At 55.8% G+C, this 27,241-nt stretch overlaps 2 protein-coding genes and 1 long non-coding RNA gene across 3 annotated transcripts; 2 read left to right on the forward strand and 1 right to left on the reverse strand.

The window, feature by feature from the left end:
* Positions 1 to 1,592: 1,592 nt before the first annotated feature.
* Positions 1,593 to 7,159, forward strand: LOC120388779 (thyroid transcription factor 1-like). The gene is made up of 2 exons (XM_039510860.1): positions 1,593 to 1,935; positions 6,017 to 7,159. Exons 1-2 carry the CDS (start codon positions 1,686 to 1,688, stop codon positions 6,562 to 6,564), a joined length of 798 nt encoding a protein of 265 aa, XP_039366794.1. The 5' UTR covers positions 1,593 to 1,685; the 3' UTR covers positions 6,565 to 7,159.
* Positions 1,761 to 13,294, reverse strand: LOC120388780. The gene is made up of 5 exons (XR_005590649.1): positions 13,251 to 13,294; positions 7,635 to 7,794; positions 7,122 to 7,177; positions 4,693 to 4,842; positions 1,761 to 1,855 (listed from the first exon to the last, which is right to left on the reverse strand). It is a non-coding gene; the product is annotated as an uncharacterized LOC120388780 (long non-coding RNA).
* A 6,475-nt stretch (positions 13,295 to 19,769) lies between these two features.
* Positions 19,770 to 25,847, forward strand: LOC120388668 (gap junction delta-2 protein-like). The gene is made up of 2 exons (XM_039510669.1): positions 19,770 to 19,987; positions 24,757 to 25,847. The coding sequence occupies exons 1-2, from the start codon at positions 19,917 to 19,919 to the stop codon at positions 25,574 to 25,576; spliced, it is 891 nt and encodes a 296-aa protein (XP_039366603.1). The 5' UTR covers positions 19,770 to 19,916; the 3' UTR covers positions 25,577 to 25,847.
* Positions 25,848 to 27,241: the final 1,394 nt, after the last annotated feature.

Raw genomic sequence — 27,241 nt, forward strand, 5'->3', positions numbered from 1 at the left:
CCACTCTGATGAGATCAAACAAGAATTTAGGATCGTCTTCCCATGCAATGACATCATCCCAGAGCGGGGTGCAATGTTACCAAACGAGTCACCTAGTCAATCATTTGTTATCGTTCAGAGCCACTTTTTATGGTGTATGTCAAAGGACGATCACGGGGTGTTTCACCCACATCCAGGGAAAAAGTGTTCTCACTTCAATCATTTACTCCGTGACGTTCCAAAGAGTGTCTATTTTCACATGTTATTAATTGACCCACATTTTGCATGAGGCTTCTGGTCCAATTCACACACAAACACACACACTCCATAGGTACATAAACCCTAAAAATAGATTTAGACACACACAGACTCACACTTTACCATTGCATGCACTACAAAACAGATTCACACACTGCCTCTCTCACGCACACACATCACAAAACAGATTCACACCCACAAGCTCTCTCATGCACAGAGTGTACAAGACCGATTCAGTCCTGAGTTGTGGACAATTAAAGTCTTCCCTTCCTGTGGAAACTCAGCAAACCTTTAGTCCATTTTTTAAATTATTTTTACCTTACACTGAAAAAAAAAATATCACAAAACCCATCTAAGGCCTTGTTTACAATTAAACCTCTACAGCTGCGCTGATGCAGCGCTTCAGTGTAGACCCTTGCTACAGTGAGGGACGTTAATCCGCCTCCCAGAGAGGCAGTAGCTAGGTCGACAGAAGAACTGTGCTGGCTCTCGGGAGTTAGGCTGGCATAGCTCCCACTCTCATGGGTTTTCCACACCCCTGAGCAACACAGCTAAGCTGACGCAAGTTTTCCGCGTAGTCCAGCCCGAAGGTGCAGCATTTCCAAGGAGACAAATGCCTCTGCGCTGAACGAGTGATCTCCATCCCCCACTTCTCATCAAAGAGGGAGAGCAGTGATCACATGATCTTCCCCTTCTCACGTTTTCCGTCAGTGGGGCCAGATCCCCAGCAGGCCTCCATCAACGGGGCTTAGCGTGACCAGACAGCAAGTGTGAAGAAATCGGGACAGGGAGTGGGGGTTGAGAGCTGCCTGTATAAGAAAAAGCCTCGAATATCAGGGTTGTCCCTATAAAAATCAGGACATCTAGTCACCCTCATGGGGCCAGATCCACAGCTGGTGCAAACTGGGGTCCCTCCATTGCAATCAGTGAGCCGGATCCCCAGCGCCACTCACTTCACTTCCATGGAGTTATGACAATTTATACTGGCTGAGGATCTGGCACCAGGATCCTAAATGAGGATTTTTCCGATTCCTCTTGCCTTGAGCCTTGCTTTTCATCACTCCCCCACCCACTGCCTTTCACATAGTTTTAAATGGATCAGAGTTGCAATTAACTTAGGCTTGTGGCATATTCACCCCTATTGTCTGAGGCTCTGAATAGGAAGGCTCCTCCTCCCTTCCCTTCCCCTCCTCTCCTTGTGGCGTCTGCTGCCCATAAGCCCTGATAAGGTGTGTGCACAAGATGAAAGGTGAGAAGCTGGGTTTACCCTGAAACCTCCAGCAAAAGTCTGGGGTTTATGACAGTCACCAAAGCAAAAAAAAAAAAAAAGAAAAAGTCACCTCTGAGGTCTCAGGACCGGCAGGTTTCACATGAGCTCTGGGGACCAGCCAGTTTAACGCAGTTACCAAGCCAAGTTCCACAGAGGAGCCGGAGAGGTTTGTTTAGCCATGGAAACCTCATGCATGGAAGGGTTCGGGCAGTTCATGCAGGTCACTCACCAGCCTTGTCTTCAGCCTGCACTGGGTTCTTCTGGCTTCTCCGTCACTCACTGCGTTTCTCAAAGCTCCATGCGAGGTTACTGCGCTGGGACGTTCCCAGGCCCAGCTGACCTACCAGCCTACCACCAGGACAATTACCGCAATGGGGTCACCAGCGGAGATTGGTACGGGCAGACGCAGGACGGACCGTACCCACCAAGTAAGTGAAAGAAACACAGATGATAGATGCTACAGCCTGTGGCCCATTAGAAATACCAGCTCGATATCCGCTCACCTTCCCCAGAGAGTTGGCTTCAATGGAGCCACTCATCGGAGTTGAGGTGAACACAATTTGGTTCTGGAGCTCAGAACTGTCTTATTTGCTAGCCTTAATCCGCACTGAACCCTGGTTACGGGGCCATACCATGCAATTTAAATCAGCCCTATTGTAGCATTGATTTTGCTTGATCTAGAAGGCAAGGTAAACGCCTCTGGTTTAAAATAAAGAATAGGACTTTTGATTCACCTGCCTCTGAAAAACGCACATTGATTTTATAATTCAGATGAGATCGATAGATCGATAAGGTATTTGGGAATAGGTAGATGAGATTGTGTGTGCGCATTAGGACAGCTGGAGTATGTATGGGGGTGGATAGAGAGACAGCAAGATCTCAAATACACCTCATTGTAAATCCTCAAGCAGCATGTGAAAAATATGAATGAAGAAATAAAAGACCCCGGACTGACACATGTAGCTAAATGCCCCTTCAGATCAACGGGAGTTTTGCCCTGAGTAGGGGTGTCAGCTGTGCTGCTACCCCAATAAACAAACTTCAGCCCTATACGGTCAGGCTAGCTACTAACAGGAACTGCCGCACTGAAGCCAAGAAGCCGCTCATTTACTCCAAAGGTTTCAATGGAGTGCCTCATGATTTACGCTAGTATGAGCAGAGAATCAAGCTTCTTGGCCAAGATCCTCGGCTAGCGTAAATCAACACAGCTGCCTTGATTGATTTACAGCTGTTGGAGGACTGGACACTGGCATTAATAGATATACGGAGCAGTAAGTGTTATGTTGGGTACCGGATAGTTTGCAGGATTGTATCTAAAATTCCAAAGACCCTTCTCTAACGGTTAGATTGCAAATAACTTGATCCAGTAGTTTTTTAAAAAGACAACTCCAAACAATCAGCTGTTAACTGAGATTTCTCCAATTCAATCCACTTTGATTGTGATTTGTGTATCATTTATAGGAATGTTTAATGATGTTACCGAGTTTCTGAAAAATCTTAATGGAAATTAATATATGCACATTAACATTACATTCTAAAACTGAAGATCTCACTTGGTTATTTGAAGACAAGAGATTTTAACAAGTCCTCTTTCAAGAGGAAAACTAGCTAAAATATTAGCATTTTAATTAGCAGAAATCTACTGATAAAAGCGCTATATTAATTTTAACGAGAAGAGTAATTAACCATTGGAACAACTGACCAAGGGTCATGGAAGATTCTCCATCATTGACAATTTTTAAATCAAAACGGGATGTTTGTCTAAAAGATCCGCTCTGGGAATCATTTGGGGGAAGTTCTCTGGCCTGAGATCAGACTAGATCACAGTGGTTCATTCTGGCCTTGGAATCTATGACTCTATACAAGAGCTAGGTTTTATTATTAATCATTATTAATTATTAAAGTGGCACGTTAACATATACATATAAAGCAAACCCCCAGGAATATGTAGCAATCAAATATCAAAACAATTAATACAACCTGTAAATTAGTAAATTGATTATTAAACTCTAACGGAAACTGATGTTGAGAAATAAAGAAAGCAGCAGCAGCAAAGAGCTTGTACTCCACCCAGCTAGAATATTTTGAAATTTTTCTGTCTGAATGTTTCCCCATTTATCTGATCCCCAGGAAACTGATTCAGATCACATGCTACTCGGCTAAATATCACTAGGGTTTATATAATTCATAGATTCCAAGGCCAGAAGGGACCTTTGTGATCATGTATAACTCATGCCATAGAATTATGTGTTCCCTTCAGAAAAGAAGCCACAATTTAAGATCAGCTGATGCACAGTTTGGATTCTCATGCTTTTAAAATCCTGTTGCTTAAAAGGCACCTATCAAGGTTAATTTCTCCCCTGTGGTTTGTAATCTAGCTGCTGTTCTAAAGAGGAAAGTGACCAAGTTATTCCCTAGCTGAGTGGTGCAGATTTCCTAGGGCACTGGCGAGATATTTTGGTGTATGTGTTTGCGTGTGTCTCTTGCTGATTCAGGCTGAGAAATTAATCTTTGGGTCAGATTCCGATCTCCTTCATAGCCATGTGACTTTAGAGCAAACTTCAAAGAGATCAACAGAACCAGGGCCGGCTCCAGACCCCAGCGCGCCAAGCGCGCGCTTGGGGCGGCATTTTGCCGGCAGGCTGCTCCGGCGGACCAGCGGACCTCCCGCAGGCATGACTGCGGAGGGTTCGGTGGTCCCGTGGCTCGGGTGGACCTCCCGCAGGTGTGCCTGCGGATGCTCCACCGGAGCCATGGGACCAGCGCACCCTCCGCAGGCACCTCTGCAAGAGGTCCCCCGGAGCCGCGGGACCGGCGACCGGCAGCGTGCCCCCTGCGGCATGCCGCCGTGCTTGGGGCAGCCAAATTCCTAGAGCCACCCCTGAACAGAACAAAGTTGTATTTTACACCCAGGAAACCAATAAGGGCGACTGTCAGATCCTCAGCGGGTGTAAATCCTAGTCAATGGTGCAATGGGGCTGGGAATCTGCCCCCAATCTCCTTGGCTCTGGCTAAGCAACTCAGAGTTTACCTAATAGCTAATACCTATTGCTGTTTACCTAAGAACAATCAGTTACTCATTCCCCCCCCCCCATAGAAACCCATCATGGCTCTATATTTAAAACTGATACTTAAGATCTACTTGTCAGATCTGGAACATTCAAAAAGGGAATTGAATTGGCTACCTGGAAATAATTGCCAGCAGTTCAGAGCATTCCTTCTGGTGGTGGTCCGAGGAAACTGGATGGAGAGCATAAAAGCCTGTTTCTCTCTCAGATACTCTCCATTCAAACAGGAATTATTTGGAGGATTTATTTATTATTTATCTCTGGCCCCTGTAAAACAGGAAGTCAGACTGGATGATTGCAGTAGCCTCTTCTGACCTGGGAATCTAGCATGAATCCGCTGTCATCTCCAAGAGAACGAACTATGTCAAATAATCACTCAGCACCTTTGCTTGTGTATTTCCTTACTTCCCCCAAATGCAACCCTATAATTGCGTTTCCCATCACCTCTCTCCCAGTTACATGCACCAGCGTAACATTGACTCTATTTGCATGGTGGGCACATGTTTTGCTTTAAAATAAAACCCTAATGATACCAAAGTTGTTGCAGTGACCCTTCTATAGTTTAAGGTTTAAACTAGCTTTGCTGTTCAACGGCCGGTTTTTCTGAGTGCTCTAAAATCCTTTCCATTCCACAGATTTAAACTAATGATTAAAAAACAAACAAATTTAAAACCCTAATATTTTAAATGTTACCATCAAAGCTTTTTTTTTAAAATTCAGAATGTTTAGACTAGTGATACCAGCAGTTCTTTTCGACTTTAAAAAAAGTCAAGATTGAAAGTAACCATGTCAACTAGTTTCACTTCATGAGTTAATGCTACTTATCCTCTACTTGCCGCTCCTTGCCTCAGTTTCCCCCTCTGTGAAATGGGGCTGATGGCACCGAGCCACCTTTGTAAAGTGCTCTGAGATCTTGGGATAAAAAGCGTTACCCTATGCCATTGCCAAGTACCGCTTGGGCGGTGGATTTTTAAGCAGAAACCTCCACTGAAATCAGCGCTTGATTTCTAATGAAAGAGGTGCGGGGGCTCAAGCCATTTTTTTACTTTTGTAATTGACGCACCAAGCCCAGAGGTGCCAGCATGATGAACTTAGAGGTGCTGGAGCTCATCCCTGGCACAAATTAAGCCCTGATTGAAACCAACGGCAGGATGCTTCTCATTAACTACTGGGAGCGGTTAATTATTGTGCTGAATAATTCTGATTAATATTTGACAGTGAAGTTGCCACCAGCTGTTTTTACATGAACATTTAAAACCAAGGGCCCAATCCTAGCACCGGATCCGCAGGGATGGAACCCAGGAGAGCAGACTTGATGACACATCACCCCATCCAGTCCTACAGGGAGGGCGTCGATTTCACTGGGGATCTGCCTAGGAGCAGGGGGCCCATTGACAGGATTGGCGCCAAAGTGACCTCAACTTTCTCGTTCCTTTCCCAGTCTCTAGGTACATGGGACCGTCTGGATTTAACATGCCCAGCACTGGTTGCCTGGGATATATCGGGGAGGTGGCCAAATCTACCCTCTTCCTCCAGAACACGTCCAGGCGGAAGAGGAGGGTGCTGTTCTCTCAGGCTCAGGTTTACGAGCTGGAGAAAAGGTTTGAGCTCCAGAAATACCTGACTGCTCCTGAGCGGGAGCATCTGGCCAAGGTCACCCACCTGACCCCCAACCAAGTGAAGATCTGGTTCCAGAACCACCGCTACAAGATGAAGAGGCAAGCCAAGCAGCGGGACCTGGAGCAGCCGCGTAGCCCAATCTCAGTGCTCCACAAGGCCTGTGCCAGCAGCCCCGTCACCTCCCACGCTGACTATGGCTTTGCAGATCCTGAGCTGGAGAATAAATCCCCTCCGGAGGCCCATTACAACCTCCCCAGACTTGGGCAAGGTGGTCTCAGAGGCCAAGGCCTGGCCGTGAGCCCCAACACTACTGTAGACTGTCAGCCCAAGGCCAGCAACAGAAGCCTCATGTTTAGCAAGTCGTGGTAGCTTCATTTGGGGAACGGGGCGGAATTTTCCCAAACTGAGATCATTCCACAAATTCAACACGAGTTCACAGAACATTTCACACAATCCAAATCTCCATTTTTCCACTGCAAAAAGTTTCAGCCCAAACCAGTTTTTCTCAGTTCGAAGGCGGCCTGATGCGCCCCATTTCACAGCTGGGGATCTGAGGGCAGAAATACTTGTCCAAGGTCACACACGCAGCGGCGGAGGCGGGAACTGAACTCAAGTCTCTAGCCTTCACCATTAATTCCCCAAACTTACCTGCCTACAGGGGTGGGTGGCACTCTGGAGTGGGCTAGGCCAGAGCTGCATCCGCCTTCGAGGGAGCCTTCAGAACTGGCATAGCATACGTAGCTAACGGTGCCTGAGAACAGAGACCCCCACGGAGCTGCTCACAACACACATCCCATTTACTCCACTCTGCTCTCTCCAGGGTACAAGGAACACAAACATGAGGCATTTCTTTTTAGCACAGGCGCTTTGGTTTGGTGACTGCAAGGCAGCATGAACGGGGGACAGCTGAGGCTAGTGACACTTACCTCCTTTGTAAAATGCTGGGTATCGCGTTGGTCTTAGAAGTGCCATTTATTTTTCACTTTTTTTTTTTTTTTTCCAAAATGAACAAAGAAAGAAAAAGTTTTTCTTTTTTAATCTCTGCCAAATTTTTCTGGCTTTTTTTCATCCTGAAAAAAGCTAATTTGAAAAACATTTTAGATAAAAATATTTGTGTTTAAAAACATAAAAAAACAAACAAACAAACAAACATTTGAACCCTAAACTGACAACGTTTGCTAAAAAATGTTCAGGGTTTGCTTTTTTTTTTGTTTTTGACAAAACAAACAAACAAACTCAATCTATTTACTTCAAGAGAAGGTTAAGGGGTGATTTGATTACAGTCTGTAAGTATCTACATGAGGAACAAATATTTAATCTAGCAGAGAGAGATTCAGTATAATGTGATCCAGTGGCTGGAAGATGAAGTCAGAGAAATTCAGACTGGAAATAAGGCACATTTTTAACAGTGACAGTAATTAATCATTGGAACAACTTACCCAAGGGTCACGGTGGATGCTCCATCACTTGACATTTTTTAAATCAAGCTGGGATGTTTTTCTAAACGATCTGCTCCAGGAATTATCTTGAGGAAGTTCTCAGGCCTGTGTTTTACAGGTCAGAATAGATGATCACAACGGTCCCTGCTAGCCCCGGAATCTATGGGGGTGGGGAAAAAAAAAAAAAAACCCTAGAAAATTTTGGCCTAAATGAAAACTCTCCATTCAAATGTTCATTCTGGTCTAAAAGCCATTTTTATTGGGAAAATAAATGTTTTTGTTGTGTTTTTTTAAGAGGCTGTAGCTTGGAGATCTACAGATGGAATGCACTGCATCAGAACTAGATATTACAATTCTAATATGATCACAATCATCACATAATCCTTTTAATTGTACTTAATTATGCTTTCCAAATCCATTTATTTATTCGCCTTTAAAGAAAAATGTAGATTGGAAAAATCTATTGGTTATTTTTTAACTTGATAGTTTAATTTCTTAGAAGAACATTGAAAATCAGGGACAGTCTACACACGTGCAGTTGGAACCTCCCTGTGTACTCATATATATATATTTAAAATCACACCTGTGTTTATATTTGATAACTTCTTTAGCGACAGGTAAAAGGCAAAGAGTTAAATAAAATATTACTCCCTTGCTTAAATAAAAAAAAGCTATTCTGGTTGTATTTCTCCATTCATCCATAGGAAATACTTTTTCATACCAGGTATCTTGCTACAGGATCTCATTGAAGCTAAGGGTTTAGTAGAATGAACAAAACCAAAGATCTGGCATATAAGTACCAACACCTGGGTTATACAGGGGGTTGGACTAGACCAAATGATCACAGTGATCCTGTCTGGCCGTACCATTAAAACTAGTTGGAAAATGTTATTTTTTCCATGGAAAATTGAGACAAAACACACACAAATTGTTTTGTTTTCATCAAAATGTTTCAGGGAAATTTTCACGTTTTCAGTAAAACAAATTGAAAATAAAACTCTCACTTCTGAAATGTCGCCGGGATGCACAATGCGAGTTCTAATTCACCCCAGGCCGGGCTCCCTGCTCAGCTACGTCTCCCACCATGCACCAGTCTGGTCACTCTATGTTCACTTTTCTGTGTCTGATTTTCCTTTGGTCCAAATCAATCCAAACCAAGGGCCCCTGAGGGTAAAATCTGTCCCTGTGGGAAATAACTGGTACCTAACGTGTTAGCCCCTCACCCATAGGAGTGTAAATCCAACCTGACTCCTCTAATTCTGACCCCTGCTGGACAGTGCTTAGAAAAGATCATACGGTGGGGTATGATCGAGGTCTATGAAATCATGGCTGGTGTGGAGAAAGTGACTAGGGATGTGCTATTTATCCCTTCACAGAACACGAGAACCAGGGGTCACCTGAGGAAATGAATAAGCAGGAGGTTTAAAGCAAACATAAGAAAGAACTCCTCACCCAACGCACAGTCACCTGTGGAACTCCTTGCTAGAGGATGTTGTGAAGGCCAAAGGCATAACTGGGTTCAAGAAAGAACTAGATAAGTTCCTGGAGGACAGGTCCATCAATGGCTATTAGCCACGATGGTCAGTGACACAGCCCCATGCTCTAGGTGTTCCTACACCTCTGGCTGCCAGAAGCTGGGACTGGACGACAGGGAAAGGATCACTCAGTAACTGCCCTGTTCTGTTCATTCCCTCTGGGGCACCTGGCACTGGCCACTGTCGGAAGACAGGATACCGGGCTAGACGGACCACTGGTCTGACCCACTCTGGCCATTCTGATGTTCGTTTGCAATCCTGCTAATTTACACTTCACCCTCACTTTGCTTCCCCAGAGGATCAACGCCAAATGGTCAAAGATTATGAGACTGGCTTAAAAAAAAAAAAAAAAAAAACCAAGAGTTTTTTTTTAAATGAATGTTGGGTTCTTTGTATTTGTTGCAGTGCCTTTCGGGGTGCTCAGGTGTTTCCAGGCGTTTCTCTGCAGCCCGAAGGGCTCGACAATTACCTTTGGTTAACAACAAAAAAAAAAGAACGGAGAGTCTCACACAGTCACATGACCCCAAGAGCCGGGGATCCGAAAACAATAAGATGCAGCGAGACTCACGAAAGCTGGCAGCGCTGCCCTTCGGGCCCAGGCCCTTGGAACTTACCTGGCTGGGAGATCAGAACAATTTCTGCTGCCAGGTAAATATTTTGGTGTGTTTCTGTGTTAAGACCAGCTGCTATTTGATGACTGCTGGAGAAGCCACGCTGCTGGGTTGAGTAAATACTATTCACGGCTTTAAAATAAATATCACGCAGGTTATGTGCCTGCACCATTCTGTTCTCACAGGCAAATATGTACCTAGGCTGGGGTTTGCGTATTATCACGCACTTAACAGTCAGCAATCTCTTCTCCCCAGCGTGGGTTTTGGGGTCTGATGCTACTGGTTTGCTGAATTTCTGAAAAAGGGCATTGCACAGAAACCGGCGGCACCTCAAGAGCGCTTTGATTGTCCGGGCAGTTCCAAGCACTTTCCTAATATTAAGACAAATCGTCCTGCCACTTGAGGGAAGTGTTTTACCCATGGTGAGAGCCAGGTAGAGCAAGAGGACGTGACTTGCCTGTGGTCACACACACACTCGAGAACCCCAGGAATCCTGGCTGCCAGGAGAGGACGTGACTTGCCTGTGGTCACACACCACACACACAAACAATTGAGAACCCCAGGAATCCTGGCTGCCAGTCCCCTGTGCTGGCCACTAGACCCCCACGCTCAGTCCTGAACTAGGCCTGGAATCTGTGAACTAGGCCAGAAAGGACCATCATGATCATCTAGCCCAGTGGTTCTCAAATTTGGTACTGGTGACCCCTTTCACACAGCAGGCCTCTGAGTGCGACCCCCCCTTATCCATTAAAAACACTTGTTTATATATTTAACACCATTATACATGCTGGAGGCAAAGTGGGGTTTGGGGTGGAGGCTGGCAGCTTGTGACCTCCCATGTAATAACCTCACAACCCCCTGAGGGGTCCCAACCCCCAGTTTGAGACCCCCTGATCTAGCCTGCCCTCCTGCACACTGCAGGCCACAGAACCTCACCCACCTAGGATGACCAGATGTCCTGATTTTATAGAGACAGTCCTGATTTTGGGTCTTTTCCTTATATAGGCTCCTATTACCCCCCCTCCCCCGTCCCGATTTTTCACGCTTGTTGTCTGGTCATCCTACACCCACCCCTAACCTCTGGCTGAGTTACTGAAACCCTCAAATCAGGATTTAAAGACTTCAAGTGACTCCAGTTATATTAGTTTAAACCTGCAACTAACCCGTGCCCCGCGTTGCAGAGGAAGGCGAACCCCCCAGGATCAATGCCAATTGCTCCCTCCCTGACCTGGGGTCAGACTGAAACTGCTCTCCTAGAGGGGAGAGACCCCCCACACTCATATTCCCTGAGCCAGCCTATGCCCCCAGTCTGGGGCCAGACCAGAGCCAAGACCCTATACAAGAGAAAGGCCCAGGGTCCTTTCCCCCAAGCCCCCGAGCCAGCCTGTCCCGCCAAGCCCTCCTCCCTGGAGTGCCTAGTGCTCTTAATCTAGGCAGATCCTAGCCCCCAGGGCCCCAGCTGCCCCCAACCACGGAAGCTGACCAAAAAGATCGTTATTTGTTTTCCTCCTCCATCTCTCCCAAGAGGGCTGGGGCTCTTCCGAGGGGCGGGTTCAAACCCCCAGCCACCTTCGCACTCTGGAAGAGGTAATGACCTCATCTATTGCAGATCTATTGTGTGCCAAGAGTGCACTGGGTCAATATTGATTCATCAGCTTCCTTGTCTGCCCCCCCAGTGAGTCAGCCTGTGGTTTGCTTTGCTTCTTGGGAGCCCCTCGAAAGACAGAGCCAGGCTCCTGTGTGGCGCCAGGAGTGAAAACAAGCCGTGTTGACTCTGCTTCTGAGATTAGCAGAAGCAGCTGTTTGATCCTGAGTTTGGCCCGGCAGATTGATCAAGGCAATTAAAGGGTTTAACCTGCTCAGTAAAGGACAGGTTTTCCTGCTGATTTCTCAGCCGCATCCGCACTGGCAAATATAGCCCTAAGTTATCTGAGGGCTTTTTGCACTGGACTCTCAGCTGCGCCCCATGGCTGTCAGGAGCTGGGATTTCCTTTTGGACTGTGCCAGAAGCTAAATTTTGATCCACACTTCAAGGGTGTTGACACCTGAGATTGTGGTTCGTTTCAGGGGAGGGAATAGACCTGCTGGGAGTTCAGATCCCGCTTCAAGCTTTTCCCAGGTGCTAGGGAGAAGCGTTTGGATCTGGGCTTCTGAGTTGGCAAAACATCTTACTTTAATATGGTAGCACATAGAGACCTCAGCTGGGATCTGGGCCCCACTGGGCCGGGCGCTGCATGGACCCCAACCAAGATCAGGGCCCCCACTGGGCCAGGTGCCACCCCAACCCAGTTGTTGCTCCAAAGAACTTACAATCTAAACAGACAAAGAAACCCATTTTACAGCTGGGAAAACTGAGGCCCAGGGCAATGCAGACTCAAAATCACCCAGGGAGGTCTTGGCCAAGCTGGGAATTGAACCCTCATCTCCCAGGTGATTTTTGCCACATGCTCATCCCGTTGCTCGGGGATGACACTGCTGGAGTCGCCAGTGCCAATTAATAATTTGCTGCATCCCTTCCCCAGGAAGCAGATGCCAAACCGAGGGTGACAGGGCGCACATTTCAGACGGATGCCAGCTGGCAAAACCCACCTTCCCCCCAACCCCTGCACACTTCAGTTGCTAGATAAACAGCTGGGCCCTGAGGACTAACATTCCAGTAGCTCAGAGTCAACAGGCTTCCCTTGGAGAGCAAAGTCAAGGGAGTTTTCAAGGGCATCGCACACCCCCTTCAAGCCCCTTTGATCTGGCCTGTATTTTTGGGGTGGTTGGGTGGGATCTATTGCTGACTGACAGCTCTGGAGACGAATGTCTTCTTTCCACAGGACAGGTAGGGCTCAGACAGAAACAGGGAAACCTTCTCACCTCGCCCACGTGCCATCCTCAACATGGAGGGGAGGAATCAGCTCATTCGGTGTTATAACATATGACCTGAAAGGGAAGGCAGCGTGGCCTAGTGAAGAGAGCATTGGCCTTGTAGGTGACCTTATCAACCCCCTGCCTCAGTTTCCCCATCTGCAGAAGGGGTATAATGACTCTGCGCTCCTTTGTCAAGGTTTTTCAGACCCCCTGGTAAAAGCCACGGCCTATTTACCAAGCTACCTGCTGCCAAAACACTGAACAGAGACCACTCCTACCGGCCCCACCCCGGCTGCAGGGAGTTGCCATTTTTCCATCCAGAATTGTTCATTTCCAACCCAGAATAGTCCTTTCCCCACCAAACACACTATTTTTTGGTTTGGTTCGTTTGGGTTTTTTTCAGAAAAAACAAAACAAAGTCTCACTGGGGGGATTTTCCAGGTTTTGGGTCCCCTCTTACCATTCGATGACCCTCCCTCCCATACTGGGAGCCAGAACCCTCGCACTATTAGAGCTCTCAAAGTGGGGAACCCAGGAGGCCGGGCGCAGAGCCTCATGCCCAGTCCCTTAGATCAAATCATGCTGTTCTCACATGATGTAAAAAAAAGACGCACCTAGATTTGTGATGCTGGAGGCTAGCACAGAGCAGGCCCACTGGTCTCTGGATGCTGGGAGGAGACATCGCACACTGCTAGCTCCTTTATACATCATTAACTCCAACACCTGATCTCCCATCGCCCACCAGTACCTGTTTCTGGTTAACCAGAGCAACAACACAGCTGTCTGCCCTCCTCTGGAGCAGGGCTGGGTCTGCCGATAACACAGATGTCAGCTGCCCAGTAACTAGAGCAGGTTTGTGCTCAGATCTCTGGGACAACGTGGCCAGGAGGGGAGGCTGGTGGGTTGGTAGCGGAAGCTGTGTTTGCACCCAGCTTGTTTTGCGAGGGAAAAAGCAGCTGCCACAGGGTTTTCCTCTCATCCACAGACCGAAGGGCTCAGAAAGTCACGTTTCCAAAAGCCCGTCCTCAGAGGGACGTAAGGCCCTGCAACGGCTAACCCCTAGGCACCCTGCCAGGTAACAGAGCCCCTCCGCCTGGCGCCAGGCACGCAGGCTCCTGTACAGTACATTGGCGGGAGTTAGAATATGTCCACACTGCTTTGAAAAACCAGGTCTGGGGGACCCACGGGGACTCGGGGTGGTCAAGTCCCCACTTGAGTGTCCACACTGCATTGGGCTTGCAACTGCCAGCCCCAGGTCTCCCGCCAGGCTGCATGACACAGACCTTCTGCCTCAGGGCTGCGGCTGGAGCTGCGTCCACACTGCAGGATAGCAGGGCTCGGACCGGAGTCTTAGCAGGACTTGGGCTCAGACCCTCACGGGTGGACCTGGGTCCTGAGCTGACCCCAGTCAGACGAATTTGTGTGTGGACAGTGTGTGGGCTCAAACTGGAGTCAAGCCGGGGCTTGGTGCACAGTGTGGACAGACCCGTCGGGGTCTTTCCCACTGGAATCAGCCAGGAGTGAAATGCGGAGGTTGGGCCCCACCCCTCTAAGAGACAGACGCTCCTAATTCCCATTAAGCTGGGGGTTTGCACACTGGGGACTGGGGGAGTCTCTGGTCAGGTCCCAGATTGGGGCCCCCAGAGGGCCAGGCGCCACCCAGACCCCAAGGTACAATCCCTGCTCCAAAGAGCCCCCAGCCTAAGCGGACAAGACTGGAAACTGCAGCATGGAGAGGGAAGGGAGCTGCCTGCTGTCCTGCGACGCCTTGTCCCGTCCCCACCCACTGCCCCGTCCCTGCTCCCTCCTCCAGCAGGAAATAGAACCCAGGAGTCCGGGACTGCTCGTCTGTGCTGCCTGGGCCCTGCCTGCCTGCCCCCTGCCCCGCACCCAGGGCGGCCTTTGCCCCAGCGACGCTGCCAGCCCTCGAGCTGCTCCATGCTCCGATTAACGCAGATAAAAGGACAGCTCTCAATGACACGGGCGCCCAGCACCCCTGGTCAGCGGGCGGCCAGCGGCTCTGGCCAGCGCCCCGGCAGGGCCCTGGGATAACCGGGACACCAATCCCCCGCTGAGCCCTAAGTTGCCTAACGACGGAGCGAGTCCCACCCGCCGAGCAGCTTTAACGAGGTCACAGCCGAGCGCCAACCCGCCTGCCACCTTGCGTCACCATGGCAACGACTTTCTCGCACTCCTAGCCAGCCTCGTGCATGGAGGCGGGGGGGGGGACCCCCGACCCATCTCTGCTGGTGTAACACCCCCACCCCCACCAGCCAGCGAGCAGGAGAGCTCTGGGAGGCAGGGAGTGGGGAATTCAAGAAGTGGCAGGGAAAGCCAAGTTTGTTATTGTAGGGTGCTGGAGCTATGCACACGGTTGTTATTGTAGGGTCTCTCGGGAGCGCTAGGACTGCTCAAGCAGGTTTGTTATTGTAGGCTCACTGGACTAAGCATGCTGGTCACTCAGCTGAATTGTCTCCAGCTGTATCTTTGCAGTGTCCGGCACGACGGGGCCCTGATCTCGGCTGGGGTCTGGGCAGCGCCCGGCGCGACGGGGCCCTGATCTCAGTCACATGTTACAGCAACATTAATAGCTCTCTGGAGGCCGCTGTGCTCGACACCAACTTACCTCTGGAGGCCGAGAGGACCCAAGGGTAGAGGAGCCTTTGGGCGGGCGTGGGATTTCCAGCCCATCAGACCAGCTGGCGCGTCCATGTAATCACAGCAAAGCAAACAGCTCTGATCTCCGTGCAGCTTTCGTGCCAGGAGGGGCACTGGAGATCGACCCCGGTGACAGGCTCGCAGCAGGGATATTCCACTCCTAGAGGAGGAGAAACGGATCATTGCAATAGACCGTGCTGCCGTGCCGGCCATCCCCAGGGAGCTGCATTCAGAGCCAGGCAGGCACGCCCCCAGAGCGCCGGCCACGTTTTGGGCACCCAGACGCTCCCAGAGCGTTTACACACGTTCCTTCATTCGAGCAGCGAAGTTGTCTCCTTTTCCGCACTGGGCCCAAGGTCGCGCACACAATCTGCAGCGGCACCGGGAACTGAACCCCCGTCGCTGCCTGCCTGTGCCTCTGCTGGAACCGCTGCCTTTGTCCCTGGAGCTTGGGGGCTCTGCTGGGGGACCAGCTCTGCCAGCTAGCAGCAGTAGTAGGCTCTTATCTGTGGGACACAAACACACATTTCCAGTGTGGTGCAGTGGGGCAGAGAGGGGGGCTCTGCCCCCTTAACAATCTGGCCCCAAACGTCCCCCCAGGACGCGACCCCTTTCCCTGCCCGTTGCTGTCTCTGGGGCAAGGAGACATGGTCAGGCAACACGGCGCTTCGCTGGCCGTTGTTTCACTGCCTCCCCCCCGCCTGCCCGCCCAGGGCAGAGCAGGGCCCTGGTTAGACACAGCCAAGGGCCAGGTGGCTGGGGGTGTTACACGCCCCGCACGGGCTCATGACACACCCCCGCATGGCCACACACACTCAGTACATGACCCACATACCTCGCTCACGCTCATTGCACACCCACACACGCTCATTACACGCCCTGCATGGCTACACACACTCATTCCACACTCCACATGTGCTCCTTACACGCCCTGCACATGCTCATTCCACACCCTGCATGGCCACACACACTCATTACACACCTCGCACATGCTTGTTACACACACACCCCACACCCAATGCAACACACACACACAGCGTACGGCCGGTCCCAGTGCCGCGTGTTACGTCTTGAGCCTCCACTCAGCCACTGGACACTGCTCCAGCCCCTCCCGCCCCCGAGCTGGAGGCGATGGGGTGCGGGGGGAGCTGGGATTGCGGGGATGCTGGGAGCGAGGCTATGGCTGGGCTAACCCCATTCCGCTCGCGAACGGGCTCCCGGCCCGCGGCGTCGACCCCCCGGGCGCTGAGCTCTGTGCACGAGGACAGGCCCAGCAGGGAGCAGGTGCGTGGGCCCTGTATCATCGTCAGCCAACGACTCCCTGCGGCTGACGGGGTGGGGAGGGTGATCGGGCCGAGCGTGGCGCTGGGAGGCTCTCGCTAGAAGGGGGCACCTGACCCCCCCGCACAAGCCAGGCCACAGACCCTCCCCCCGGGTCCCTGCTTCCAGCCCAGACACCTGAGGCTGAGCTAAGCAGCCCTCCGAGGCCAGAGTTCCCCAGGGAGGGAGAACGCATCGCGTCCTGGCTCTGTTAAACAGCTAGTAGGTGTATAACGACAGCGCCTACCGCCTTCCCCTGCTGCACAGAGCCCAGCAGAGATCGGGGGCCCCCCGCCGGACCGGGTGCCGGGCCCCATTGGACGGGGAGCTGCCCCAAAGAGCTGCCAGTCTAACCAGACGAAGGGTGGGAGGGGAAACTGAGGCACGCAACAGGGAAGCGGCTTGCAGAGGTGGACGTGGAACCCAGGAGCTCTGACCCCAGCACTGTCCAGTAACCAACCGCGCTGGGCTAATTAGCAAACCTGCTTAATTAACCAACTCCCAGCAGCCAGACAGGTCTCACCCTTGCAATACCCTGTGTGGCCATTAGGTGGGGGTGGGGAAGCTGCTGCAGCAGATTCTGCAAAGAATGGGCGAGTGGGTGGTGGTCCCCAAATCTACCCCCCAAAAAACCTGCAGGAGGTCAGAGCTGAACCTAAACCAGCCCCCCACTTTGGTCACCCCTGAACCCCACTCTTCTGCGCTGCTGGGGCCTCACTATATGGGTGGGGGGCCCACTCTTGGCCAGCCCGTCTTTGTCCCACTGCTGGGGGCGCTTCCTCGGGCGTTGGCAGAGGGAGGTGCTGGGTGCACAGGCCGGGATCACCGGGGACAGAACCCACTGGGGGGGCAGCAGGGAACGTGGGCCGGGGGCTCTGCCAGCACCAGCAGAAGCCACAGCCTTCCCCCCCTCCGATACCTGCCCCCCCCCCAATAATCATCCTATGAACATCTCCCTGGAACGGGAATGCCCCATCCTGGCTCCCTGGGATGAGCATGGGACAGACGCACAGGCCGACAGACCTGTGCCCGTCAGACTGTGCGGTGCAGTCCCAGACCGGGACGCTGGACTTCTGGGCTCTATTTCTGCCACTGATCTCTTGGGCGAGTCACTGTCCCGCTCCGTGCCTCAGTTTCCCTCCCTGCCCTCGTCTCTTGACACTGTGAGCTCTTACTCTGTGGTTCCTTCCCAGCATCCTCGGCCCCCTTTATCCTCCAGGACAGGTAACCATCCGGCAAGGGAGACACTGGGTCTCCGCTCCCACACACCAGCTCTGGGCCCCACAGCCCCTCCGCTGCTCCCCCAGCCGGCCGGCCGGCGCCTTCATTATCCATAGCTGGTGGCAAAGGCCTGCGGTGCAGGATCCGCCCCATGGGGCAGGGAGCCGCTCCCTGGCTGACAGGCCCTGCCTCCCACCCCCAGCTCTGCCCCCAGCCCCCTGCTACTGACCCTCAAGGGGACTGGGAGCTGAGAACAGCCCTTGCACTAGGGCACTAGAGAAAAGTGTGTGTGTGTGTACAGGAATACTGTACCACACCCAGCCTGTGTGTGGCTATTACAACCCAGCAGAGTATGTGTGAAACACTGCAGCACATCGGTGTGTGTGTGTGATGGCGCTGAAATACTGCAATACACCTGTGCATGTGATGGCAGAGACACTTCGACACACCAATACACAAACCTGCCACACATTCCTATTCATGGCTGTTTGTGGAAATACTGCAACACGGCAATGTGTGTGTGTGTGTAGGAAAAAAACAAACCAATGTCACAGCCTGTCCTCACTCAGCTCCTCTTCTGATGCTGGAAAGTTTATCACATCGGGGTGTGGGTGCATCGTGATGTGTCTATTGTTGCACTGTGATGTGTGTGTGTGCACTGTTGTGGCATGTGTTTAGTGCTGCAATTTGTGAGTGTGTACGTGTGTGTGCACATGGTTGGGCTGTGTATTTGTGTGTGTGTTGTGATGTGTGAATATTTGTGTGAGTGCATTGTTGCGATGTGTGTGGTTGCAATTTGAGTGTATGTGTGCATAATTGCAATGTGTGCATACACATTGTGTTTGTTGTTGCAATGTGTGTGATGGGCATATGTCTCTGTGTATCGTTGTAATGTGTGTGTGTTGCTGCAGTGTGTGATGTGTGTGCATTGTTGCAATGGGTGTGTGTCTGTGTGTATTGTGGTTGCAATGTGTATTAAGGCTGTATGTATCTGCACTGTCGCAAAGTGTGTGTTGTTGCAATGTGTGTGTGCTGTTGCAATGTGTGTATGCATTGTTGCAATGTGTGTGTGTCTGTGTGTGCATTGTTGCAATGGGTGCACTGTCATTGCAATGTGTGTTATGGGTGTATCTGTGCATAGTTGCAATGTGTGTATCTGCATTGTTGCAGTGTGTATCTGTGCATAGTTGCAATGTGTGTGTGTACTATTGCAAAGTGTGCGTCTGTGCATTGTTGCAACATGTGTCTGTGTGTGCATTTTTGCAGTGTGTGTTATGGGTGTATCTGTGCATTGTTGCAAAGTGTGTGCCTGTATGCATAGTTGCAATGTGTGTATCTGCATTGTTGCAATGTGTGTATCTGCATTGTTGCAGTGTGTGTTATGGGTGTATCTCTGCATAGTTACAATGGGTGTGTGTATTGTTGCAATGTGTATCTGTGCATTGTTGCAGTGTGTATCTGTGCATTGTTGCAGTGTGTGTTATGGGTGTATCTGTGCATAGTTGCAATGGGTGTGTGTATTGTTGCAGTGTGTGTGTGTCTTGTTGCAGTGTGTGTTATGGGTGTATCTGTGCATAGTTGCAATGGGTGTGTGTATTGTTGCAGTGTGTGTTATGGGTGTATCTGTGCATAGTTGCAATGGGTGTGTGTATTGTTGCAGAGTGTGTGTCTGTGCATAGTTGCAATGTGTGTGTGTATTGTTGCAGAGTGTGTGTCTGTGTATTGTTGCAGTGTGTGTATCTCCACTGTTGCAGTGTGTGTGCGCCTCGGCGCACTGACACGTCGCTGCCCCCCCATAAACTTTCCTTGGCCCGCTGTGCCCGGCCCCCCCGCGCCGGGGATCCCGCTCCGGGGGCGGGGGGGGGGGCCGGGCACTAATCCCGCCGCCTCCCGCCCGGCGTCCTTGAAAGCGGCGCAGGTGGCAGCGCGCAGCGGGCGCCGGGCTCGCCCCAGCCCCGCTCCCATGGCCCGGGCTGCCCGGCGGGGGCCCGGACGCCGGGGTCCCCGCCGCTGACGGGGCCGGGGAGCGGCTCGGGGTCTCCCCGCTGCTGGATGCGGGCAGCCCCCGGCGCCCCGCCGCGATGGGCGAGTGGACGATCCTGGAAAGGTTGCTGGAGGCCGCGGTGCAGCAGCACTCGACTATGATCGGCAGGTGCGCGGGGCGGGGGGCCCGGGGGGGCTGGCCCCTGGCACCCTCCAGCTCGGAGGGGGGGGGCTGGTCCCTAGCACGCTCCAGCCCTGGGGGGGGGGGCTGGTCCCTTGCACCCTCCAGCTCTGGGGTGCAGCTCGGGGGGGAGGGGCTGGTCCCTTGCACCCTCCAGCTCGGGGGAGGGGCTGGTCCCTTGCACCCTCCAGCTCTGGGGTGCAGCTGGGGGGGGGCGGCACTGGCCCTTTGCATCCTCCAGCTCTGGGGTGCAGCTCGGGGGGGCTGGTCCCTTGCACCCTCCAGCTCTGTGGGGCGGGGCACGGAGCTGGGGCCAGGGTTGCCCGTTGTAGCAGCCGGCGGGAATTGCCCAAATTACCCACCGGGAGAGCCCAGTGGGTCTGATGGTGAGAGCAGGAGGCCGGAGTTCTGGGGCTGGGAGCCGGGACTCCTGGGTTCTCTCCCAGCCCTGGGAGGGGAGTGGGGGCTGGTGGTTAGAGCAGGGGGGGCTGGGAGCCAGGACTCCTGGGTTCTCTCCCCAGCCCTGGGAGGGGAGTGGGGGCTGGTGGTTAGAGCAGGGGGGGCTGGGAGCCAGGACTCCTGGGTTCTCTCCCCAGCTCTGGGAGGGGAGTGGGGGCTGGTGGTTAGAGCAGGGGGGGCTGGGAGCCAGGACTCCTGGGTTCTCTCCCAGCTCGGGGAGGGGAGGGGAAGGGAGGGGGGGCTGGTGGTTAGAGCAGGGGGGGCCGGGAGCCAGGACTCCTGGGTTCTCCCCCCGGCTCGGGGAGGGGCTGGTGGTTGGGGCTGGGGGCAGAACCCAGGTTCTATTCTGGACACTGCCTTCCCCAGTGATCTTTAGCAAGGTCCTCCTCTCATGCTGCCTCAGTTTCCCCCTCTGTAGGACCCATGGGCTGGGGGGTTGGCAGACAGCGGGCTGGGGGATCCTGGCCCATGGAGTGTGTGTGTGTGGGGGGGTGCCAGGGGCCCTGTTCCGACCCAGGAACCCCTCGGCCGGGTGGCAATGAATGAGCTGGTAGCCGCCCTTCCTGCGGGGCTGCGGATCAGTGTGGGGGGCCCAGCCAGCTGCTCGCTCTCGCCCCCCCCACACCACGGGGGGAACCACAGGCCCCGGGGCAGACGTGGCAGCCTGACCCCAGAGGTCAGCCAGGGACAACAGGGCGCGGGGGGCCCTGCTGCCCCGGGGGGGAGCAACCCCCTGCTCCAGCCCTGGCACAAAGCCACCAAGGCGGCGGGGCCAGAGGAGGCTGTGCTAGGGGGTGGCTCGACAGGGGACGGGGCAGAGGGGGCGGGCGGAGCCGAGCGCTGGGACGGGGCAGAGGGGGCAGGCGGAGCCGGGCGCTGGGACGGGGCAGAGGCAGAGGGGCGCGGGTGGAGCCGGGCGCTGGGACGGGCACAGGGGCGGGGCGGGCCCGGGCAGGGGCGGGCAGAGGGGCGGGCAGAGCCGGGCACCTGGGACGGGTCTGAGGGGGCGGGCGGAGCCAGGCGCCTGGACAGGGCAGAGGGGGCGGGCAGAGCCGGGCGCTGGGAAGAGGGGCAGGCAGAGCCGGGCCCCGGGACAGGGCAGAGGGGGCGGGCGGAGCCGGGCGCCGGGACGGGGCAGAGGGGGCGGGCGGAGCCGGGCGCCGGGACAGGGCAGAGGGGGGGGGCGGAGCCGGGCGCCGGGACAGGGCAGAGGGGGTGGGCAGAGCCGGGCGCCGGGACGGGGCAGAGGCGGGCGGAGCGGGCACTGGGACGGGACAGAGGGGCGGGCGGAGCCGGGCGCGGGACAGGGCAGAGGCGGCGGGCCGGGCGCCGGGACAGGGCAGAGGCGGGCGCGGGACAGGGCAGAGGGGCGGGCGGGCAGGCGCCGGGACAGGACAGAGGGGGCAGGCAGAGCCGGGCACTGGGACGGGCAGAGGGGGCGGGCAGAGCCGGGCGCCGGGACGGGGCAGAGGGGCGGCGGAGGCGGGCGCGGGACAGGGCAGAGGCGGGCGGGACAGGGCAGAGGGGGTGGGCGGAGCCGGGCGCCGGGACAGGGCAGAGGGGGCGGGCAGAGCCGGGCGCTGGGACGGGGCAGAGGGGGCAGGCGGAGCCGGGCGCTCGGTGCCAGGACGGGCAGGGCGGGAGCAGAGAGCGGGAAAGGGGAGGATGGAGGGACGGGGACGGGGACGCCGACTCCAGCCTGTGAGATCCCGTCTGACGTCAGCGGGGGCTGTTCCCCAGCAGGGGCTGCCCCCGTGTCACCATCCTGCCGCCTGGTCCGGTGCCCCCGGAGGGGCTGGGACACGGGACCGTGTTGGCAGGCAGGGGCCCCGGGCTGGGCCCATACAGTGTTTTAAGGCCCCTCGGCTGGCTCGGGGCCGTGATGAGCAGGAGGGTTCGGATGCGGAGGGGTTCCCCATCGGGACTCAGAGGGGTGGGGCCTCGAGGGCCCGTGGCCCTGTACCCCAACCGCCCTCCCCAGCCTGCGGGTCCCACCTCATGCTCACGGCTGGCCGGGCGGGTTCGGCCTCAGGTCAGGACGAGCGTCCCCCAAATCAGAGCGGGCAGGAGCAGCCCCTCGGGGGCCCCTCTTCCTGGGGGCCGCCTCTTGGTGACTCAGGCCGGCTGGCTCCGGGGTTCCCCCTTCGTCCCGCTGTACGAAACGGCGCCTGCCCCTTGCGGCACCGGCAGGGGAGCCCGGGGCGGCCCTGCAGCCTCCTTTGGCTGCCAGCTCCTGGGCTGTCTACAGGCCCCGCCTGGCTCCTGCCCAGCTGCGCCTCGTGTGTGATTAACCAAGCCCTGCTCCCTGGCGCCTCCTGCTGGACCCGCTCAGCGCCGGTGTGGGGCGTACCCCCATCCCCCGCCCAGGTAGGCCGAGGGGTAATTGTTATACCCATTTTACAGCTCGGGAAACTGAGGCACGGGGCTTGTGCGAGCCGCCTGAGGTGACTGGGTGGCAGTGCTGGGAATGGAAGCCAGGCCTCCCGCCCCCCCCCACCCCCCCCCCCCGCACCAGGCACAACCCTGCTGCCCAGTACCGCTGCGCTCAGTTACTCTCCACTGGGCCCAGGGCCAGGCCATGGGGCCGACTGGAGTGGGGATGTGGTGGACCAGCTCTCCTGGCTGCCGAAGCAGCGTGTCAGTGGCACAGGCGGGCTCGGCCGCGGGGTTAATGCCCTGGGAGCTGGGCTCTAATCCCTGCTCTGCCCTGATTCTCTGGACAAGTCCGTGTGTGTCTCTGGGCCTCAGTTTCCCCAGCTGTAACGGAGAATGATCTGCCCTTTGCTCAGACGGTGAGCAGTTTGGGGCAGGGACTGTCTCCTGCTGGGTCTGCGATGCCCGGCGCGACGGGGCCCCGATCTCAGTCGGGGGTCTGGGCAGCACCCGGCCCAAGGGGGAGCCGGTCTCAGTGGAGCATGCCAGGTGTTTCGTTGCCAGCCCCCCGGGTGAGATTGTGAACGCTGCCGAGGGAGGAGACGCAGACGAAGCCGCCGTCCCATCATATTAAGGCCAGGAGGCAGTTGGTTTCAGTGGGCGAAGGGGTGTCTCTGGCTCCACAGGTTCAGAGCCCCGCATGGGGTGGGCTGTGTCGTCCTGGCGGAGTGAACCCCCCTGTGTGCTGGGGGTTGCTAGCTGAGGCGCTCTGCCCCAGAGGTAGCTGCATTTTAGGGGTGCACGGTTGGGTGTGAAAGGCCCCAGGGAAAGGGGCAGCAGATGCGTTTGCCACCGAGAATCAGGGACCGAGAGGCGCTGGCCCTTCTCCCCGCTCCGGCAGCTGGGCAACAGGTCAAGTGCATCAAACACTCTCCTGGTGCCGGGCTAGAACCCAGGAGTCCGGGCTCCCAGCCCCTCTGCTCTGACCACTAGACCCCACTCCCCTCCCAGAGCTGGGACAGAACCCAGGAGTCCTGGCTCCCAGCCCCCCCCCATGCAACACCCACAGTCTTGCCAACCTGCAAAGATCAGCAATCCTGTCTCAGACCCCCGCAAAACAGACGAGATTTTTGAAATGCCGCCAGGAGCTTGGGGTCTGACTGGTGAGGGCTGAATGCCCCCTGCCCAGCCCTGGGGGGGGGGGTTAGGGAGGGAGCTAGTGTTGCCCCCTCACCCAGATTTATTGGGTCAGGGGATTGTGAACCCCACTGCTGGAGCTGTCACCCCCCACCCAGCCTCACCTCTGCTCCTCCTGGCGTTCGTCAACCGAGTGAGGCACTGGGCAGCAGCAGCTCTGCAGTGGGGTGCAACGGGGCCCCCCCTTAGCACAGCTGGGCTGCTGGCTCGAAGCACCCAGCGCTGCTAAACTTTCCGGCGCCCCGGATGTCCCCCCCAGCCGTTTATCCCCAGGCATAATAGAGACACAACCCCCCCCACCCCCCGCGCTCTGCGTCGCATCTCCGCGGCAAGAGGTGTAAATATTGGGGGAATTTCATGGGCTGGATGGGAGACGAGTAAGCATCAGGCGCCATATTATACACAAGGGGAAACTGAGGCACGGGGGGCGGGGTTGAGAAAGGACTTTGGCCAGAGCTTGTAAAGCGTGTGAACGACGGAGCTAGAAACAGGGCTCAGGAGTCCGGGAGCCCAGCTCCCCCCTTCTCTAACCACTTGCCACCAGTCCCTTTTGGAGCTAGGGAGAGAACCCAGGAGCCCTCCCCCCCATCTAACCACCAGACCCCACTCCCCTCCCAGCACTGGGGAGAGAACCCAGGCGTCCTGCGCCTGCCCCACGCTCCCAGCGCAGCGGGGCCGGCTCCCCTCGCCGCACCCAGCTGGGTCCCTCCCCTCTCCTCCCCCCGCAGGATCCTGCTGACGGTGGTCGTCATCTTCCGGATCCTGATCGTGGCCATCGTGGGCGAGACGGTGTACGAGGACGAGCAGACCATGTTCATGTGCAACACGCTGCAGCCGGGCTGCAACCAGGCCTGCTACGACCAGGCCTTCCCCATCTCCCACATCCGCTACTGGGTCTTCCAGATCATCCTGGTGTGCACGCCCAGCCTCTGCTTCATCACCTACTCCGTGCACCAGGCGGCCAAGCAGCGGGACCGGCGCTACTCCTTCCTCTACCCGCTGCTGGAGACGGACGCCCGCAAGGCCCGCGGCGCCAACGGCATCCTGGTGCACAACCCCGAGGGCTCGGCCAAGGAGGAACCCGACTGCCTGGAGGTCAAGGAGCTGCCCAGCACCCCCCGGCGCCCGCCCAAGAGCGCCAAGGTGAAGCGGCAGGAGGGCATCTCCCGCTTCTACATCATCCAGGTGGTTTTCCGCAACGCGCTGGAGATCGGCTTCCTGGCGGGCCAGTACTTCCTGTACGGCTTCACCGTGCCGGGCATCTTCGAGTGCGACCGCTACCCCTGCCTCAAGGCGGTGGAGTGCTACGTCTCCCGGCCCACCGAGAAGACCGTCTTCCTGGTCTTCATGTTCGCCGTCAGCGGGATCTGCGTCCTGCTCAACCTGGCCGAGCTCAACCACCTGGGCTGGCGCAAGGTCAAGACGGCCGTGCGGGGGGCGCGGGCGCGGCGCAAGTCTGTCTGCGAGGGGCGCAGGAAGGACCTCTCGGCGCTGGCCCCGGTGCCGCCGCTGGGGCGGACCCAGTCCAGCGAGTCCGCCTACGTGTGAGCCTGGGGGCGGCCGGGCCCCCCCTTTACAATGCAAATGCCAGTGGGTGCTTCTCGAGCCGCCCCTCCCGCCGGGGGCGGGTGCGGCAGGTTTGCTCCAAGGGCTGAACAGGAGACACGACCCCCCAGGATCCAGCCGGGGTGTTGGGGGGGCTCCCAGCTCCAACTCGTTTAAAAAAGATATTTATTCTTTCTTGGAGTCTTCCACCATGGTGCAAGCAGGGGGGAGGGTTCCTGGAACTCCCCCCCAATCAGCCTTTTCCGGCCCTGGGATCAGCCAGGGGTGGGGAATATTTGGAGGGGGGCGGGGGTGTTACTGCAGGGCGGGGGCAGATCATGGCTCCTGCTTTTCTCAGCCCTTGGGCTGACAATAAAAAGAATCGATGACCAGATGCAATTTTTAAGAATTAAAAGATAAGCTGGGTGGTAGATGGGGCTGGGCTGCGGGGAGCGAGGGGGAGACTCGGGGCGGGGGGGGGCTCTCCCTGGCAGTCCGGCCTGGCCCGGCTCACGTGGGCAAGGCAGGGCGACCCCAGGGAGGGGGGCAGACAGAGAAACGGGGTGAAATGCTGCCGGCCCTGCCCCTGCTAGAGACGGGGGGGCTTGTCGCTGGGCCTGCAAAGGGAGAAATCTCAGCCCCGACCCCCCCAGCGGCCCTGCCTGGCGGGGGGCGGTGCCAGGGGCTGGTTCTGGCTCAGCGCCTGCTGCCAGTCCCAGGGACCTGCCCGCAGGGCAGCATCGCACGTCTTCCCCCCCCCCCGGGGGGATTTGCGGCCCTTAAGCTGCTCTGGGCTGGGACCATCTGGCCACGTCCCCCCTCCCGGGCCCTGGGCACTTTGCATTTATTGGGGGGGGGGGAGACCAGCCCCTGTAGCTAATGGTCCGGCCCTTCACCAGCACCGATCTCAAAGCACCGTGAGGGCTGTGCCCCCCCCCCGCGTTAATATTGTCCCCATTTACAGAGGGGGAAACAGCCACGGAGAGGGGGCAAGACATGGCCAAGGTCACCCAGCAGGGCCAGGGCTGGAACCCGAGTGTCCTGGCTCCCAGCCCCCCCCCCCCCGCCCCCAGCTGGGGACAGAACCCCGGGGTCCTAGTTCCCAGCCCCCCCCCCCCCAGCTGGGGACAGGACCCCGGTGCCCTGGCTCCCAGCCCCCGCTGGGGACAGAACCCCGGTGTCCTGGCTCCCAGCCCCAGCTCTGTGCCCCCGTTTAGTAATCCTCCCCCTAAGCTGATCCCCCCCCAATGGCACTTTCACCTCTTAAGCCCCTCGCTGCCCTGAAGCTCTGGGCTGTTGAACAAAACAACCCCCTCCCCCACCACCCCACCGCTCAGCCGGGGGGGGGGGGGGATGCTGCTCCTGGGGGGCAGAGATCACAAAGGGGAACAACCCCGTGTGAGCCCAGCACTGACCTCCAGCCACCCCCAAGCTAAGCCCTGGGCCCACTGGGGTGTGGTTGTCGGATTGTGTGCAAGCTGCAGCTGTGCCTGCTGGGGTGTTGTCGTCGGGTTGTACATGCTGCGGCTGTGCCCGCTGGGGTGTGGTTGTCGGATTGTGTGCAAGCTGCAGCTGTGCCTGCTGGGGTGTTGTCGTCGGGTTGTACATGCTGCGGCTGGGCCCGCTGGGGTGTGGTTGTCGGATTGTGTGCAAGCTGCAGCTGTGCCT

Source organism: Mauremys reevesii, linkage group 22 (genome assembly GCF_016161935.1).
Source record: "Mauremys reevesii isolate NIE-2019 linkage group 22, ASM1616193v1, whole genome shotgun sequence".
Taxonomy (NCBI): Eukaryota; Metazoa; Chordata; order Testudines; family Geoemydidae; genus Mauremys; species Mauremys reevesii.